Here is a 13,771-nt window from a genome sequence, read left to right as displayed (position 1 = left end):
CTTTTACTACTAAACTCCAAATGTTTTATGTAATCTGTATACAACCTACAGTATATTTCTCCAGTGACACACTGTGGATCCTGAACCACAGAACTTTGTGTGTGACCTCCTGACCTGCAGTGGGTTCTCCTCAGGGGACTCTCCTCACACCCCTCTTCTTCACCCTCTCTGCAGACAAAGCGGCATACAGACTAATGCAGGACTTTGTGGACTGATGTCACCAGAACCACCTCCTCATCAATGTGAGGAAGACCAAGCAGATGGTGGAGGCCACTCTGCTGTCCGCTCACCAGTGAACACTCAGGGAAGGGACAGAGTGGATAAAGTACCTGGGTGTTTATCTGAACCACAAACTGGACTGGGCTGACAGCACTGTACAGGAGGGACAGAGTCAGCTCTACTCAGGTCTTTTGGCATGAGGGGGCCATTCCTGATGGCTTTTTATGTGTGGCAGTATAGCCTGGGCTCTGCCACAGAGTTAGAATGACTCTTGGAGAGTCAAACCAGTTTTTCTAAAAACATTGTCTAGATGACTACAACTTGCAGTATTGGCCCGTAGACTTTATTATACAAGAAAGACAGCGTGAAATGGGGGATGAGAGAAAAGGAAAGACATGCAGTAAATTGTCGAAATCAGGATTCAAATCTCACCACTGCGGCCGGCTGCACTCCGACTCAGGCATATGTGAGCTGTGCCTTAACCACTCCACCACTGGGCAGCACGGCAGACAGTTCTAACGGACCTAATTTCCAAATGTCTGGTATTTTTGGATCAGACAGTTACTCACCCGCACACAAAGCCCGTGCTCTTGAAAGCTTTGAGGAATGGCCCGGTCCTTCAATGTCTGCAAAAGTTTGTTCTGGCAAGTTGTTGCTGTTTTTAAGTGTTGTCAGGGACTCGCCGGATAAAAGCCCATAATGTCTGTCTTCATGAAGCATCAACACTTTACATTTTCAAGTTTTTCATGACTATCTATCAGCGGGGACAGGCATGTATGTGGTGACAGCTTCAAAATGGCAGTGACAACAAGTCACCTGACGGAAATACATGATTGGTTAGCAGTGTAGTCAATCCTTTCCTACCTGACTTCCAGTCTGTGTTGATACTCCAGGGTAATATAAAAAAATATATATTTTATGCGCAAGCTTCAGTATTATTTGTAATAATGGCCCCCCACAGTTATCGGGCGTATTACTGTCTGTCCAAGCCTCAGCCGCACCTACAACTACAGGTGTGTGCTGTAACTGTTATCTAGCAGTGGGTATGCTTTTTAGAGCACGGTCCGATCATCTGATGGGATTTCTGGATTGCATGATCTGATATTGAAACCAAGTCCTAACAATGAACTGTCTTTAACTGTCAATTAAGTTTTGCCTAACATTACAACTTAAATGTCAAACCAAAAACTGATATGAACAATGTATAAATACATGATGTACTTTTGCTACCTTTTGAATCAACCCTCTATTTTTTCAACAACTTGCCTTACATTTAGCCGGCCAACTCCCAAGTGACGCTGTTTTTTTTGTTTTTTTTTCTTCTTTTAATGAATGTTTTATTTGGCTTAGCAACCACTGCCAACAAGAGCTAAAGCTAAACAAGCCTTGGGATACCTCAAGAGGTCTTTCCTTACTGCTGCTGTCAGACTTTACAATGACCAATGATAGCCCTGAATATGTGTCATCCACTTGTAGTAATCATGTGGAATACTGCAAAATAATGTAAACTGCACTGCACATAATCATAGTCAGAGGCATTCGTTTACATAATAGAGTTGTTACCTTGTATTTTTTGCTCTATTTGCGCAGTGTTTGATTTCAGTTTTTTTTTTTAAAGTTATTTACTGTGTTTTTTTTTAATTTGCATGTTTTTATTCTCCTGGTGTTCTTTAACTGTGCTTTGCAACACTGGCATTTCCCCATTGTGGGACGGATAAATGGTCCCTTATATTATCTTTTATAGTCTACCTCTATTGCTATTTTACTCATAAAACACACAACATAGAACATGACCAGAGAGCAATACAAACCAAAAAGCACAAAAGTAACGCAGGACATATACAGAAACATCCAATATTGGTCCCACCAAAGTCTGTTAAATTTGTCAAGTTCTAAATTGAATCCGAATGACTCTGACTGGACTGGGCTGTGCGGCCGGCCCCACCCGAGCTGCACTAGCTTTAGCATTGTCAGCTTGTTGGGACATAGGTTTTCCCCCCGAGGTTATAGTCCTCCAGCTTTAATAGTTTAGCTCCTGAAGCATCGTCTCCCTTGCCTCTCTTACAGTGGCTTGCTTGTGGGTGAAAAGGAGATTTTAAAGGCAAATATGGGCAGCAGGGTGTTAGCAGTGTGACTAGTCAGACTACACCATAACCGGAATTCTCTCTATTACTATTTTCAGCTTTATTTAATGCCCATACGCTTGTTATTAATCAAGATTGATGAGGGACCTCTTATTCAAGAAGTCAGAATAATGCCTTTCTATGGTGCTTTTTCAAACTCTTTTCAAACTGCTTTATAATTTTACACATTGTCACTCATCCTCACAATCAGCCCCTTGACCACATGTCCACACGTCACAATCAGGAGACATTATGCACTGTTCAGAGCTGCAAATTGTGTGGAACATTTTGAATTTCTTTACAGTTAACATATCAAAGCAACGCACAATTTCTTCCTTTACTCAAGTTAAATATGCAGAGATGTTCACACCTCCACTACTATGCGAAGACCATAAATAATCTAATAACGCATGCCACACCCACACACTTACACGCACAGACAGAGGATGATGCAACTGGCTCCATGCAAGTGAGAAGAGACAAGTCAGAGGAGGAGGAGAGTAGGAAGATTTAAACACTGCCCTTTGTCCCAATAATCAACGTCCTCCCATGACTCTGCAGAAAGAATAAAATCTAAGAGCATAACTTATTGATAACATCTCTTTTTCAGCAGCTTTATGGAAGGGCAAATAGTCCTTGAACCTCCATCTCCTCAAAGCTTTTATCGCCAAAGTCCTTCTGCAATGGTTTGAAATGAGATAATCAGATATGGAACATCATTGTTTTTATGTTTATTCAAAGTCAAGATGTCTTATAAACCGTGCCAGGACATAAATACCAACAATAAATCATTAAAACACTGGCTTGAATGTAAAATAATTTACTATTTTTATGATTAACTTAAGTTATCACCACCACAACCAATTATAAACACAGAACAAGCATTTCAAATAGATAAGCCCAGGAACCTACTCTCTAGTTATTAATAGTTATTAATGCATTTTCTGTATTGGTAGCATTGTTAGTGTTAGGTTCTAATATACTGAGAATAACAAGACAAGATATGGTCGTTAAAATAAAATAATTTATTCCCTACAATTACAAAACTAACAGATTAAAACACGCCTGTCCCTCAAGTTCCCCCAGACCGGTCTGCTCCACGTCTGGCTCCTGTGTCTCCCTCACACAAAGGATATGAATATTCATAAGAAGGTGGATATTCTCTGGCACCAGCCGTACCAGTCTGTTCCTTCCAGGACATCCTAATATGGTCGTGAGCTGTGACCCTTGACCCAGACAGAGAAGTTGGTTGGATTTGGGGGAAGTAGAAACAGACACAAGCAGACAGAGCAAGAATTTGGAGTGTGCGTGTGTGCGTGTGTGTGTCCAGTATGCAATAACAATGAAAGGTATATTAATGCTTTACAATATTAAATGCTTATTAATTACAACATCAGCTTACAATGTTAGCTCACAGTAGTTGCTAAGTTGAGAGGTACATACTTTTTTCCCTCAGCAAAGCAATATGGAGTTGCTTTTTGTAACCGCAAAAGGAGAATTAAGTATTTAAATCTATTTGTTTCCAATTCTCTCAAACCCTTTGGCTTTTGTTAAGATTTTCATGAACTTTCGGGCTTGAGCACAGGTTTAGTTCAGCTGTTTTTCAGTAGGTAAAATTCAAGTTGCGGCGAATCTACTAAGCTTGATCAATAGTAACAACACAGCTGTGGTTTACGATCGATAAAATACTTTATTTGTTGCAGACAGCATACAGTAGTCCGATATGCTGCTGTTACAACATACTCCATGGGGTAAATTTACTGATTCATAAGAATAAGGTCGGAATCCCATCTTTAAGCTCCATCTTCTGAATAATTCTTATAAAGTAAAAAATGTGTTAGTTATCTTGCTATCAAAAGTTCACCAACATCAGTAAAGCACAGGTTTTTGCCAGCGGTAATGATGTTTGGTTCCACACAGTAAACTGAATCAGATGTCCTTGGTACATTTGTCTTTAAAAAAGTCTTATAAAAAGTAAAGCATAAATGCTATTTTCCTGGAATATATTTCAGGTGCTAGGCAGAAGCCAAGCTTTTCTTTTCACAGTCCAGGAGTCAAGGTGTTTTATTAATAAACCTTCATGCATATGTCAGTGAAAACGCAAGATGAAGAAATAGTTTCTAAAAAGTTGGAGAGATGTGCGCTTCAAATGAGGAATCACACTTTCTTGCTGTTTGCTTCTTATTCTGCTTCAGTAATCGTCATGAATCTTGAAGTTTAAAATGTGCAGCATTTTAGTTTAACTTGAAGTGTAGTTTGTGCTCATGTAGTCACAGAGAAAACTTCTGGGGATGAGGTGGATAATGTTCTTAGAATGCGTTATAAAGATGTATGCATAAATCTTGCTATATGTGCCCGGCCGTATGAAACCCAGTTACATGTCTACCCGGAGACATTTTGAGTTATTCACAGATTCTGAAAGTGTGAATTCAAAGCTTTCCAATGATGTCTCACTCATGTAGATCTGATAATATTTGAGTAAGTTGTGGTCATTTGAATGTATACAACTCTCAAACCCATTCACTGAGAAAACGGCTTCCAAAGTTTCTCACCTGAGTGAGCCCAGAGTCACAGGGGGGCTCATTTGCATCTCATTTAGATAAGCCCTCCCCCCTGTCACACTGACACCACCTTCCCCCTACAGCTGTCACTCAAGACTCAAGAGGAGTGTTGTTATTGATGGTAACTGGACTTGAATCAGAATTAGAAGTTACTATATTAAAATGGAAATACTTGGATTACAAAAGGCCCTGAATAGAATCAAAGAATCAGAATGAGAATAGGGTTCATTGCATTTGTCGGTAAACATAATTCACAGGTGATTCAGTGCACCAACAACGGTGCACTGAATGATTCAACACAAACAACAAAAGATAAGATAAGATAGCCTTTAATGTTACAACGCAGTAGATACAGGGGGAAAGGACAGATAATTTATAGGAAGTTTAAAAAACACCCTCAATAGAAGAACTCTTATAAACAGATGCCAGAGCCAGGTATACGAACTGCAACATATGAGATAATAGACATCATAGGTACACCATCAGAGTCCAATTACGTCCGCAGCCTCTTTTGCACATTCGTCTTCTGTGCTGTGACTCTCGGCGCTGGGCATGTGATGTCTTTTGCCTCGTCAGCACAGAAATCCCTGATTTTTTCATGCAGGTAGGTCTGCCTGTCAATGTTCAATCCAGGTGGGACCAGGACATGGAGATTGTCAACCGGAGGCAGAACAGCTGTAGTGCGTAGTAGCTGAAATTCCACTGGTTCGGCCTTAGTCACATGGGTTGGGAGCAACTTCACATGCCAGTCCTTATGGCCAGGATGTCGACCAGGTAGCATTATGGAATGGACTTCTGCATAGTTTTTGATAAACTCTACAACGGTGTGGATGACTTCATGGCTGATGAACCTGCGTGAACGTGGCTGTGGCTGTGCACGCTTCTTCCTCAATCGTGGTGTTGCTCCATTTTCATCATAGTGTTTAATTATGTCAGTCAGGGTGTCTTTGCCAATTCTGAAAAGGGGGAAAAAAAGGATTAGGGTTGAGAGTAATATGGGAATAACACGCTTCACGTGGCTAGCTAGCTTGTGATATCATGGCTCACCAGGTTTAGACCAAAACAGGCTCACAACACAAACACGACCACAACAGCACACCAAAACATAACTTTCAAGCGTGTTTGTGATGCCATTTATTCTGCATTATTCACATTCTGACGTTTACGTCGTATTTAAGACTTAAAACGCGGAGGAGCGGGTACGGCCGGGGCTAGCGGCGCTACGTGGCTAGCTAGCTTGTGATGGCTCAACAAAACAGGCACTCACAACACAAACACGACCACAACAGCACACCAAAACATAACTTTCAAGCGTGTTTGTGATGCCATTTATTCTGCATTATTCACATTCTGACGATTACGTCGTATTTAAGACTTAAAACGCGGAGGAGCGGGTACGGCCGGGGCTAGCGGCGCTACGTGGCTAGCTAGCTTGTGATGGCTCAACAAAACAGGCACTCACAACACAAACACGACCACAACAGCACACTAAAACAGGCGTATTTAATATTAATCATTACTTACGCCATGAGGAACAGGAAAGTACTTCTGCAGACTTCTGTGCCTCCTATGAAAAAGCTTGTCCGGGCAAACTTGCGCTTCTTCTGGGGCTTTTTCGTGGACGTCGTCAGCTCAGAAGTGACGACAGAACGTCTGTTTGCTTCCATATGTCCGATAATCCTCATATCCTGCCACTCTCTTTCTGCTGCTAATGAGTCGCTCCGTAGCTTGTACATGAGTTCTGGAGTGAGTTTCCCGCTACACGATTTGCTTGAGAGTAGAGAATTTTCTTTTCTTCTTGAGTAACATTTGCAGTCAAAGTTACGGATCTTTTCCAACTCTTCGTTCTCTCCTGCAAAAGTAACCGTGGCTATAGCGTCTGTTATTTCACGCTCCAGCTCTTCGGCGTGACCGGGCGCTCCTTCCTCTGTCCAAAACCCATCTTCCTCCTCATCTAAGGTCAGCCGTAGACTAGGGATATTTTCCAGCTGGATGAAATCACGTTCGTCATCTGTGAGGTCATCTTCAGATTCAGAACTTAGATAGTCATCTGGATAAGCGGACTTTTCGCAGAAATAATCCAAAAGCGTGGAGCTGTAACAACCTCTGTTAAGCTCCGAAGCGATAGCAGAAGGATCCATTTTTCAACTGATGTTACACAGCGCGTGTTGCTCCCTGTGTTGCTGCTTATCAAGTAGCCATGCGGCTGGCGGCTCAGCCCATTGGCTGACTACAATAGCGCAGCTGTTCATATGGAAATGCGGTCACACCCGCTCTGCACGTCCAGAGAGCGCCCGAAAACACCACATTTTAAACGGCTTTATTTATGCTTTTAATGCTGCAAATACTGTTATCTGATACATCGAATGGCTGGTCCATATCTTCAACTAGCACATTCTGCAAAAAAACGAAAATCACAAATTTGGGGAAAAAAAAGTAAAATGCTGTTTTTCTCAGTTTCACCGAGGCCGACATGGTCCGACAATTCCGGTGGCGAGGCACATATATTTCAGGAACATTTGGAAAGTGATGATTTCCACTATGCGTTCAATTTGACTGGTTTGATTAAACATGCTTCTTTTATGTATCTTTTCAATCAAATATTGTTTTTCCAATCAACTAAAAACTAAAGAATAGAAACATAGAAAAATAGAAAAAGGGAATAAATAACATTTTTTTTCTTTTACACTGTTTTGATACAGCCCCCATATAATTAGGACTAACTTAATCATTTAAACCCCCACTGGGCCTTGGTTAAATATCTATTATCATACTGCATGAATCCACCAGCCACACAGAGCAGTCACAGACCATAAACCAGTGGGAGTCACACTCTCGAGATGGGCCTTTCAGATACTTATAGCATTTGTAATTACTTTCCCGTATTCTCAGAAAGATCAATTATAGCAATCATTGAAGCATCTGCAGTAAGATATTGATTTAACATAAGGAAGGGGCAGGGCCAAAGAAACTTGTTCCAAAGGAATTCATTTGCTGGTTACTGAAGATATTTATATTTAAATATCTTTGGGACAGTGAATCTTCCTGGTTTCAACATTCTACATTAGGGTCTCCAACCTTTTTCCTCTCTGTGCTAATTTCTACTCCATATGAACGGTTCTTCATCTGCCTTGAAGAACTGGTTCTCCTCCTGAGTGGTTCCAGCTCCACTGTCTATCTTGCGTCTGTCTGTCCATCTGAGGGAGTCGGATCTCTCCTTCTCTGTGGAACTCCTCCAGGCTTCTACTTTTTCCCAAAGAGGTTTGGTAGTTTTTCCTGGCCGAGAAGGAGGGTCTAAGGACAGGGGATGCTGGGACATTGCCAAGTCCCTATGAACGTTTTTCACTGTTTCCCCTCGAGGTAACTGCTGTTGTGAGTTTGGACGTTACACAAATAAATTGAATTGAACCATGAGGTATGTTTCTGAAACATTTGATGGCTTATTTTGGCCGAAACAAACTAATTACTGTTGTCTTAACATTTATTACAATATATAATATAAGCTAATCTATAGGACATGGTTAAACATTAAAGTTATTTGTTTATAGGCAAAGGGACAACCGGGGGGTCTGGGTGGTTCTGGGGGTCAACCCCCAGAAAGTGACTTCCAGTATTCGGAGGAATTTTAGATATTTCATTTTATTTTTAGTAACCCTCTTCACCCGTTACCTCCAGGCCCCGAGTTTTGCTGCACAGCCCCTGGCCCTTCCCATCTTCACCTCATCTCTGTTGACTGAGAGGCTCCAGGTAACACTGTAAACTAATGTTTAATGTTATAGGTAAAGTTATAATGTTTGTCTTTTGCAAGAACGAATTTGACTTCTGGGCGTGTGCTTTGGTGGGTTGGCTGCGTTCACATCAGATTGCACTACCATTTAGTCACTCATTTGGGTCTTTCTTCGTAAATATAAGGCCAATTAACATCAAATAAAATACATTTTATAGTTTGCCAACAGCAAAATGGTGTGCTCGCTGTCTGCGCCCAATAGTAAAGTGAAAAAAAAAAGGTAGAAGTGACACCTCAAAGAAGCGCTCAGGAGAAGTGACTGCAGGGAAAGAGGAGAGTAAAGTTTGTGTAGATCTAAACAGAGAGAACGCACTAAAGTGCTGGGAAGGTAATAACAGTTAAGCATCACTGATCAATACGAAAATCAATGACTACACCACTGTGGGCAAAATTGATTGCCCACAGCCAGCTGGAGCCACAGATCAGACACATGCAGTGATGTTTGGGAATAAAAATCCAGATTCCCACTCTTCATAAAAACTGTATGTCTTTGGCTTTTGACAGCGCTCATGGTGCTGCACACATGGATGGCTGCACGTCACGACACTGTAACCAAGCTTGGCTGAAACAGCAGTGCAATCTTTTGATTGACGGCTAATTGACAAATAATATGTTTTGTACAGGAAGAATTATGAATTGTGGATTATAGAATTATGATGCTAAAATGCTCTGGAGTAAAAAGTATGACAACCAACCCCAGTCTCCAATAATTTTTCAACAGCTCCATATATTGTACCAACTGTGAATGGGTTTTGATCATTGTGTTTTCAGAAGAATAAAAACACTTTGATGTTCTGCACCCGCACTGACCTTCACCATTGTTTTTCTTTGGGAGCAGAGCAACACTTTGAATGTATTATACTAAATTTAACACTCTTGAATTAATTAGCAGCACCTACACAATAAATTATTCAAATGCACACTGATTGCATCTTAACGCTGCGAATACTGTAATATATGGCAGATAATACAGTACAATTGCATTGGAAAAAACATTGAATCAAATTGAAAAGTTAAATCAATATTAAATTTTTTACTACAAATGTGTCGTAATGCTCAAATAATAATGCTTGATTTGGGGAGGTGTAGGGGAAAGAAATAATGAGGAGTTACTTTTAATACAACTGTAGAATAAAATAGGGAGAGAAGAGAGGGTAGAGGCATTCAGTAAAAAAGGCCAGGAAACAAATCAACAACACCCATATTTCTAACATTTTGATTCTAAGGAATATACTTCATTCTCGATACAGACTTTGATACCACAAAGGTAATTAAAACTTTTGAGTACACGTACAACAGAAAATAATACTACTTACATTATTAAACACTGTGGTCTAATTGTAGTTTTGACTAAGCTTAAAACTGTTTACAAAGGTCACAATTTTTCAAGTAACTGGAATTTTTTTGGTATTGATATAAATCTGCCTCTTGTTTTTCTAGTTCTTGTCATAGTATCAATTAGTATCCGATTTGCAACACTTTTGACAACCTTAACAGCCACATTATGTGCAATGCCTTGAACCACTACACTCCTAGCGTGCACTTACACTTTCTAACACAACCTCTCTCAACAATTACATGTTCAGATGCTACAATTTATCACAGCGTTTGAATAGAGCAAACTTGCATGATTCAGGGTCATGGACAGCTTCTATTGCTTCGTAACAGACTATGGTATACATCCATGGTGGAGAATTGATGCGTCCTTGATGGCGAGATTAGGAAGGTTATTGGTTAGCCATGCGCATTGTTGAATTATGCAGCACTTTGGGGAATATCTTAATTTCGAATACCGCTGAGGGGGAGGGAGTAGAAGCATGTATGTATCGGTGAGAGTGCAGTACAATGGAATGGCGCAGCAGGAGGGGAGCGCGGTACTGCTATTTCAGAAAGCCATTTTTTATGTAAATCTCAGAAAAAAAACAAACTGTGTGAAATTGCTACGGACCGTGACTAGAGCTTTCGGATGAGTAATTAGATGGAAAAGATGCATTGAGCTGGTTGCCATAAGAACGGGTTGCCATGTCAACGTGCCTGGTGTTGATGGTGGCAGAAAGCCCAGTTATACCACAGATCCTCTTTACATTCTGCGAAATACTAATATTGCAATTACATGGATGAGAAAGGGAAGTCAGAAGTGGAAATAACTAGAATATAGATGTGTTATAGATGTATTATAATAAATAGCCTATTATTACAACATACGTAAAGAGTATTATAATTGGTCGAGTCATTTTTCACAATTGATGAATTTATTATATTTTAAAACAAAATTTAAATTTTTAATTTTAAAAATAATACATTTAAATGCTTTATTGCTCATTTATAAGTTGTTTCTTGTTCCTGCATGTTTGGAACGAGAGACAGAGAGAGAGATGACACAAAGGAATGACATGAACTCCCTGTTCAGTTGAAAGGATCTCTTAAAAGCCACTCATGCTAACACAAGGGGAGGCTTCACTGCTCATTCTCCGTGAATGAGGAGCTTATACTGTTCACCCTAAAGTTTCGTGTCAGAGGTCCAGGTCCGGACGGGACTGCGTTTGGATCAGAATCCAGGCCGGAGTCCGCAGTAGTGACTGATATATAATTTACTCCTTGTCCAACTGCAAAAATCTATTATGGTGCAATAAAACACGATTTCAACCCTCCACACAATATTAAACCCCCTCCCCGAAAAATTTAATTAAAAATTAAAATGAACTCTTCAAGCATCTTTCTTCAAGCAACTTGTTTAATACTTCAACTTTGAAATAGATTTAACAAAAAGATTTGGCTTGTGGTCCCAGATGATTTTAGATGATCAGGAAGTGGGCACAGAAATATATACACACATTTGTGTACAATAGAGTACATCAGTTGCCACATTTCCTATGTGGGACATTAGTCTTTCAGTATACTCAAACTATACACAGCATATATTATCATATTGATATCTATGACAGAGCGTGTGATGCAGTGGTTCATCTCAGTCCAGAACTCAGGGTTTAGGATCACTTTGGGCAGTTGGAAAAAGCAATATTCAATAAAATTACCATGGCAAGTAAAAATTTGAATATGAATTCATATAATCATTTCAGTCTGCTATTTGATGTGTGATTACATGTACAAGAGACATCCAATCACAAGAGTAACTGTTGTATTTGGAAGGCAATGTATAATTCATTTTATAATAACTATTTCAATTGTTATTAGTTTCCCTTTCATTTTTGTCATATTAGTTTGACCTGTTTTGCATAATCTCCCTTGTCCAAACCTGCACATGTGTGAAAAAATTGAAATTAAACAGACAAGACCCTCATATTATATATTCATATATTACTATGAATAAGCAGGAGGAGATGCCAGAAAGAAAATATTTGCTTACCTTTAGAGCGTTTGTGATTTTGTATGATCTCTTTTGCTGTGGGCTCACATGGAGAGGAGAGAATGATCCTGAAACACATTATAAACAAAATGAGTTAGCTTTAGTCCCAAAAGGAGCAGCTTTGAGCTCATAGCCAGCTGCCAGCCCCTCTGCCCATAAAAACCTCATTCACTCAGTGGTCCCTGAACGCACAGAAAACCAGTTGCTTCTAACACGCTAATGCTAACATGCTAATGGTAACACACCAACTAGAAACTCTGCAATGGCTGAAGCCATTGCTGGAGTGTCTGCGTCTCTCCCTCTCCCCCCATCCCCCTCTCCCTCCCTCTCCCCCCCTCTCGCTCTCTCTCTCTCTCGCTCTCTCGCGCTCTCTCTCTCTCTCGCTGGACTGGCTCCGTCCCAAAATTCTAAAGAATAAAGTCTCCCTCTCCCTCCCTCCCTCTCCCTCCCTCTCCACAATACAAGAACATATAGTGCCTGCGTGTGATGACGTCACGCAGACACTATTATGTGCTTGTATTGTGAGTGATGTAACACATTTTTTATTATTATTATTACTACATTTTCCATTCCTCCTCTCTCTCTCTCTCTCTCTCTCTCTCTCTCTCTCTCTCTCTCTCTCTCTCTCTCTCTCTCTCTCTCTCTCTCTCTCTCTCTCTCTCTCTCTCTCTCTCTCTGGCTCCGTCACAAAATTCTAAAGAATAAAGTCTAAAGAATAAAGTCTAAAGAATAAAGCCTAAAGAATTCCGCAGACACTCATAATGCCCAAATTCATTTAAATGGGGAAAAAGTACTAATACTTTTGAAAATTCTGCAAAAAGTACAAGTTGTTCAAATGTCAAACGTAATTGCACACGTACTACTGTGAAAGCGATCATAATGAGATATAACTTGTTGAAATCGGTTGAAGCGTTAAGGAGCTGAAACTGGCTAAATGGAAAGTATAATAATAAAAAAATTGTGACATCACTCACAAAACAAGAACATATAGTGTCTGCGTGACGTCATCACGCAGACACTCAATAACTTCTGTCATTTATGGGTCTTTTGATAAAATTTTAAAAGCTAAAATAGTAAATAAAAACACTCGTCATAAGGCGCTGGTACAGCTAGCAGCCCGGTGTAAACGCTCCTCTTTTTTCTCACACTTATTGTGCTTTATCTGCTATATTTTTTCTGTTTTACCATACGATAGGGACACGTGCTGGAGTCGTTTTTAATTCAACTGTTTTTGACTTTTTTCGGCTGGATTTGAGTGTTTTTTGTCGTGTCGTCGTGATGTGAGCTAACTCTGAGCTAGCCCCCTGCCCTCCCGCGCCCTCCGGCCGCTGCTAAAGTACGGCGTGCCGCGGTACACGTTTATATAAAAGAGGAACTTCACGAACGATCGGGACACGCACTGGAATCGCTTTGTTTTGACTTTATTCGGCTGGATTGGGTGTTTTCGTCGCGATGTGCCTCGGCTCTGAGCCCCCCCGGCCCCCCCGTGCCCCACGGCCGGCGCCGTACCGCGTTTACACAAAGGAAGAACTCATGAAACTGCGGAGAACAGTCGTCTTACCCGGAGATCGTCACGTTATCCAGGCGGACATCCTAAGGAAAACGAAGCGAAGCAGAAGGACTGGACGTAAAATCCGTGAGAAGAGATTGTGGTGGCATCGGCCCTCCTGTATGGTGTGGCCTGCTGGAGCAGCAGCATCACAGAGAGGGAGAG

The 13,771-nt window shown here is 40.7% G+C and overlaps 1 protein-coding gene across 1 annotated transcript; it reads right to left on the bottom strand.

Moving 5' to 3' along the window:
- Window positions 1-4,179: 4,179 nt before the first annotated feature.
- Window positions 4,180-7,046, bottom strand: LOC140377978 (uncharacterized). Its single transcript, XM_072463608.1, has 3 exons — window positions 6,428-7,046; window positions 5,472-5,859; window positions 4,180-4,191 (listed from the first exon to the last, which is right to left on the bottom strand). The coding sequence occupies exons 1-3, from the start codon at window positions 7,042-7,044 to the stop codon at window positions 4,180-4,182; spliced, it is 1,017 nt and encodes a 338-aa protein (XP_072319709.1). The 5' UTR covers window positions 7,045-7,046.
- Window positions 7,047-13,771: the final 6,725 nt, after the last annotated feature.

This window comes from Eucyclogobius newberryi, unplaced genomic scaffold (genome assembly GCF_026437365.1).
Source record: "Eucyclogobius newberryi isolate DKJ021-1_F unplaced genomic scaffold, fEucNew1.0.hap1 SCAF_4, whole genome shotgun sequence".
NCBI lineage: Eukaryota > Metazoa > Chordata > Actinopteri > Gobiiformes > Gobiidae > Eucyclogobius > Eucyclogobius newberryi.
Note: the sequence above shows the minus strand (reverse complement) of the source record. Positions and strands in the feature narration are given on the sequence as shown.

Bases quoted from the DNA above. Each gene is read 5' to 3' on its own strand.
- LOC140377978 (XM_072463608.1), bottom strand. From the start codon at position 7,044: ATGGATCCTTCTGCTATCGCTTCGGAGCTTAACAGAGGTTGTTACAGC. The intron at 5,860-6,427 runs GTAAGTAATGAT...CCCCCTTTTCAG, and splicing joins ACTTTCCTGTTCCTCATGGC to AATTGGCAAAGACACCCTGA.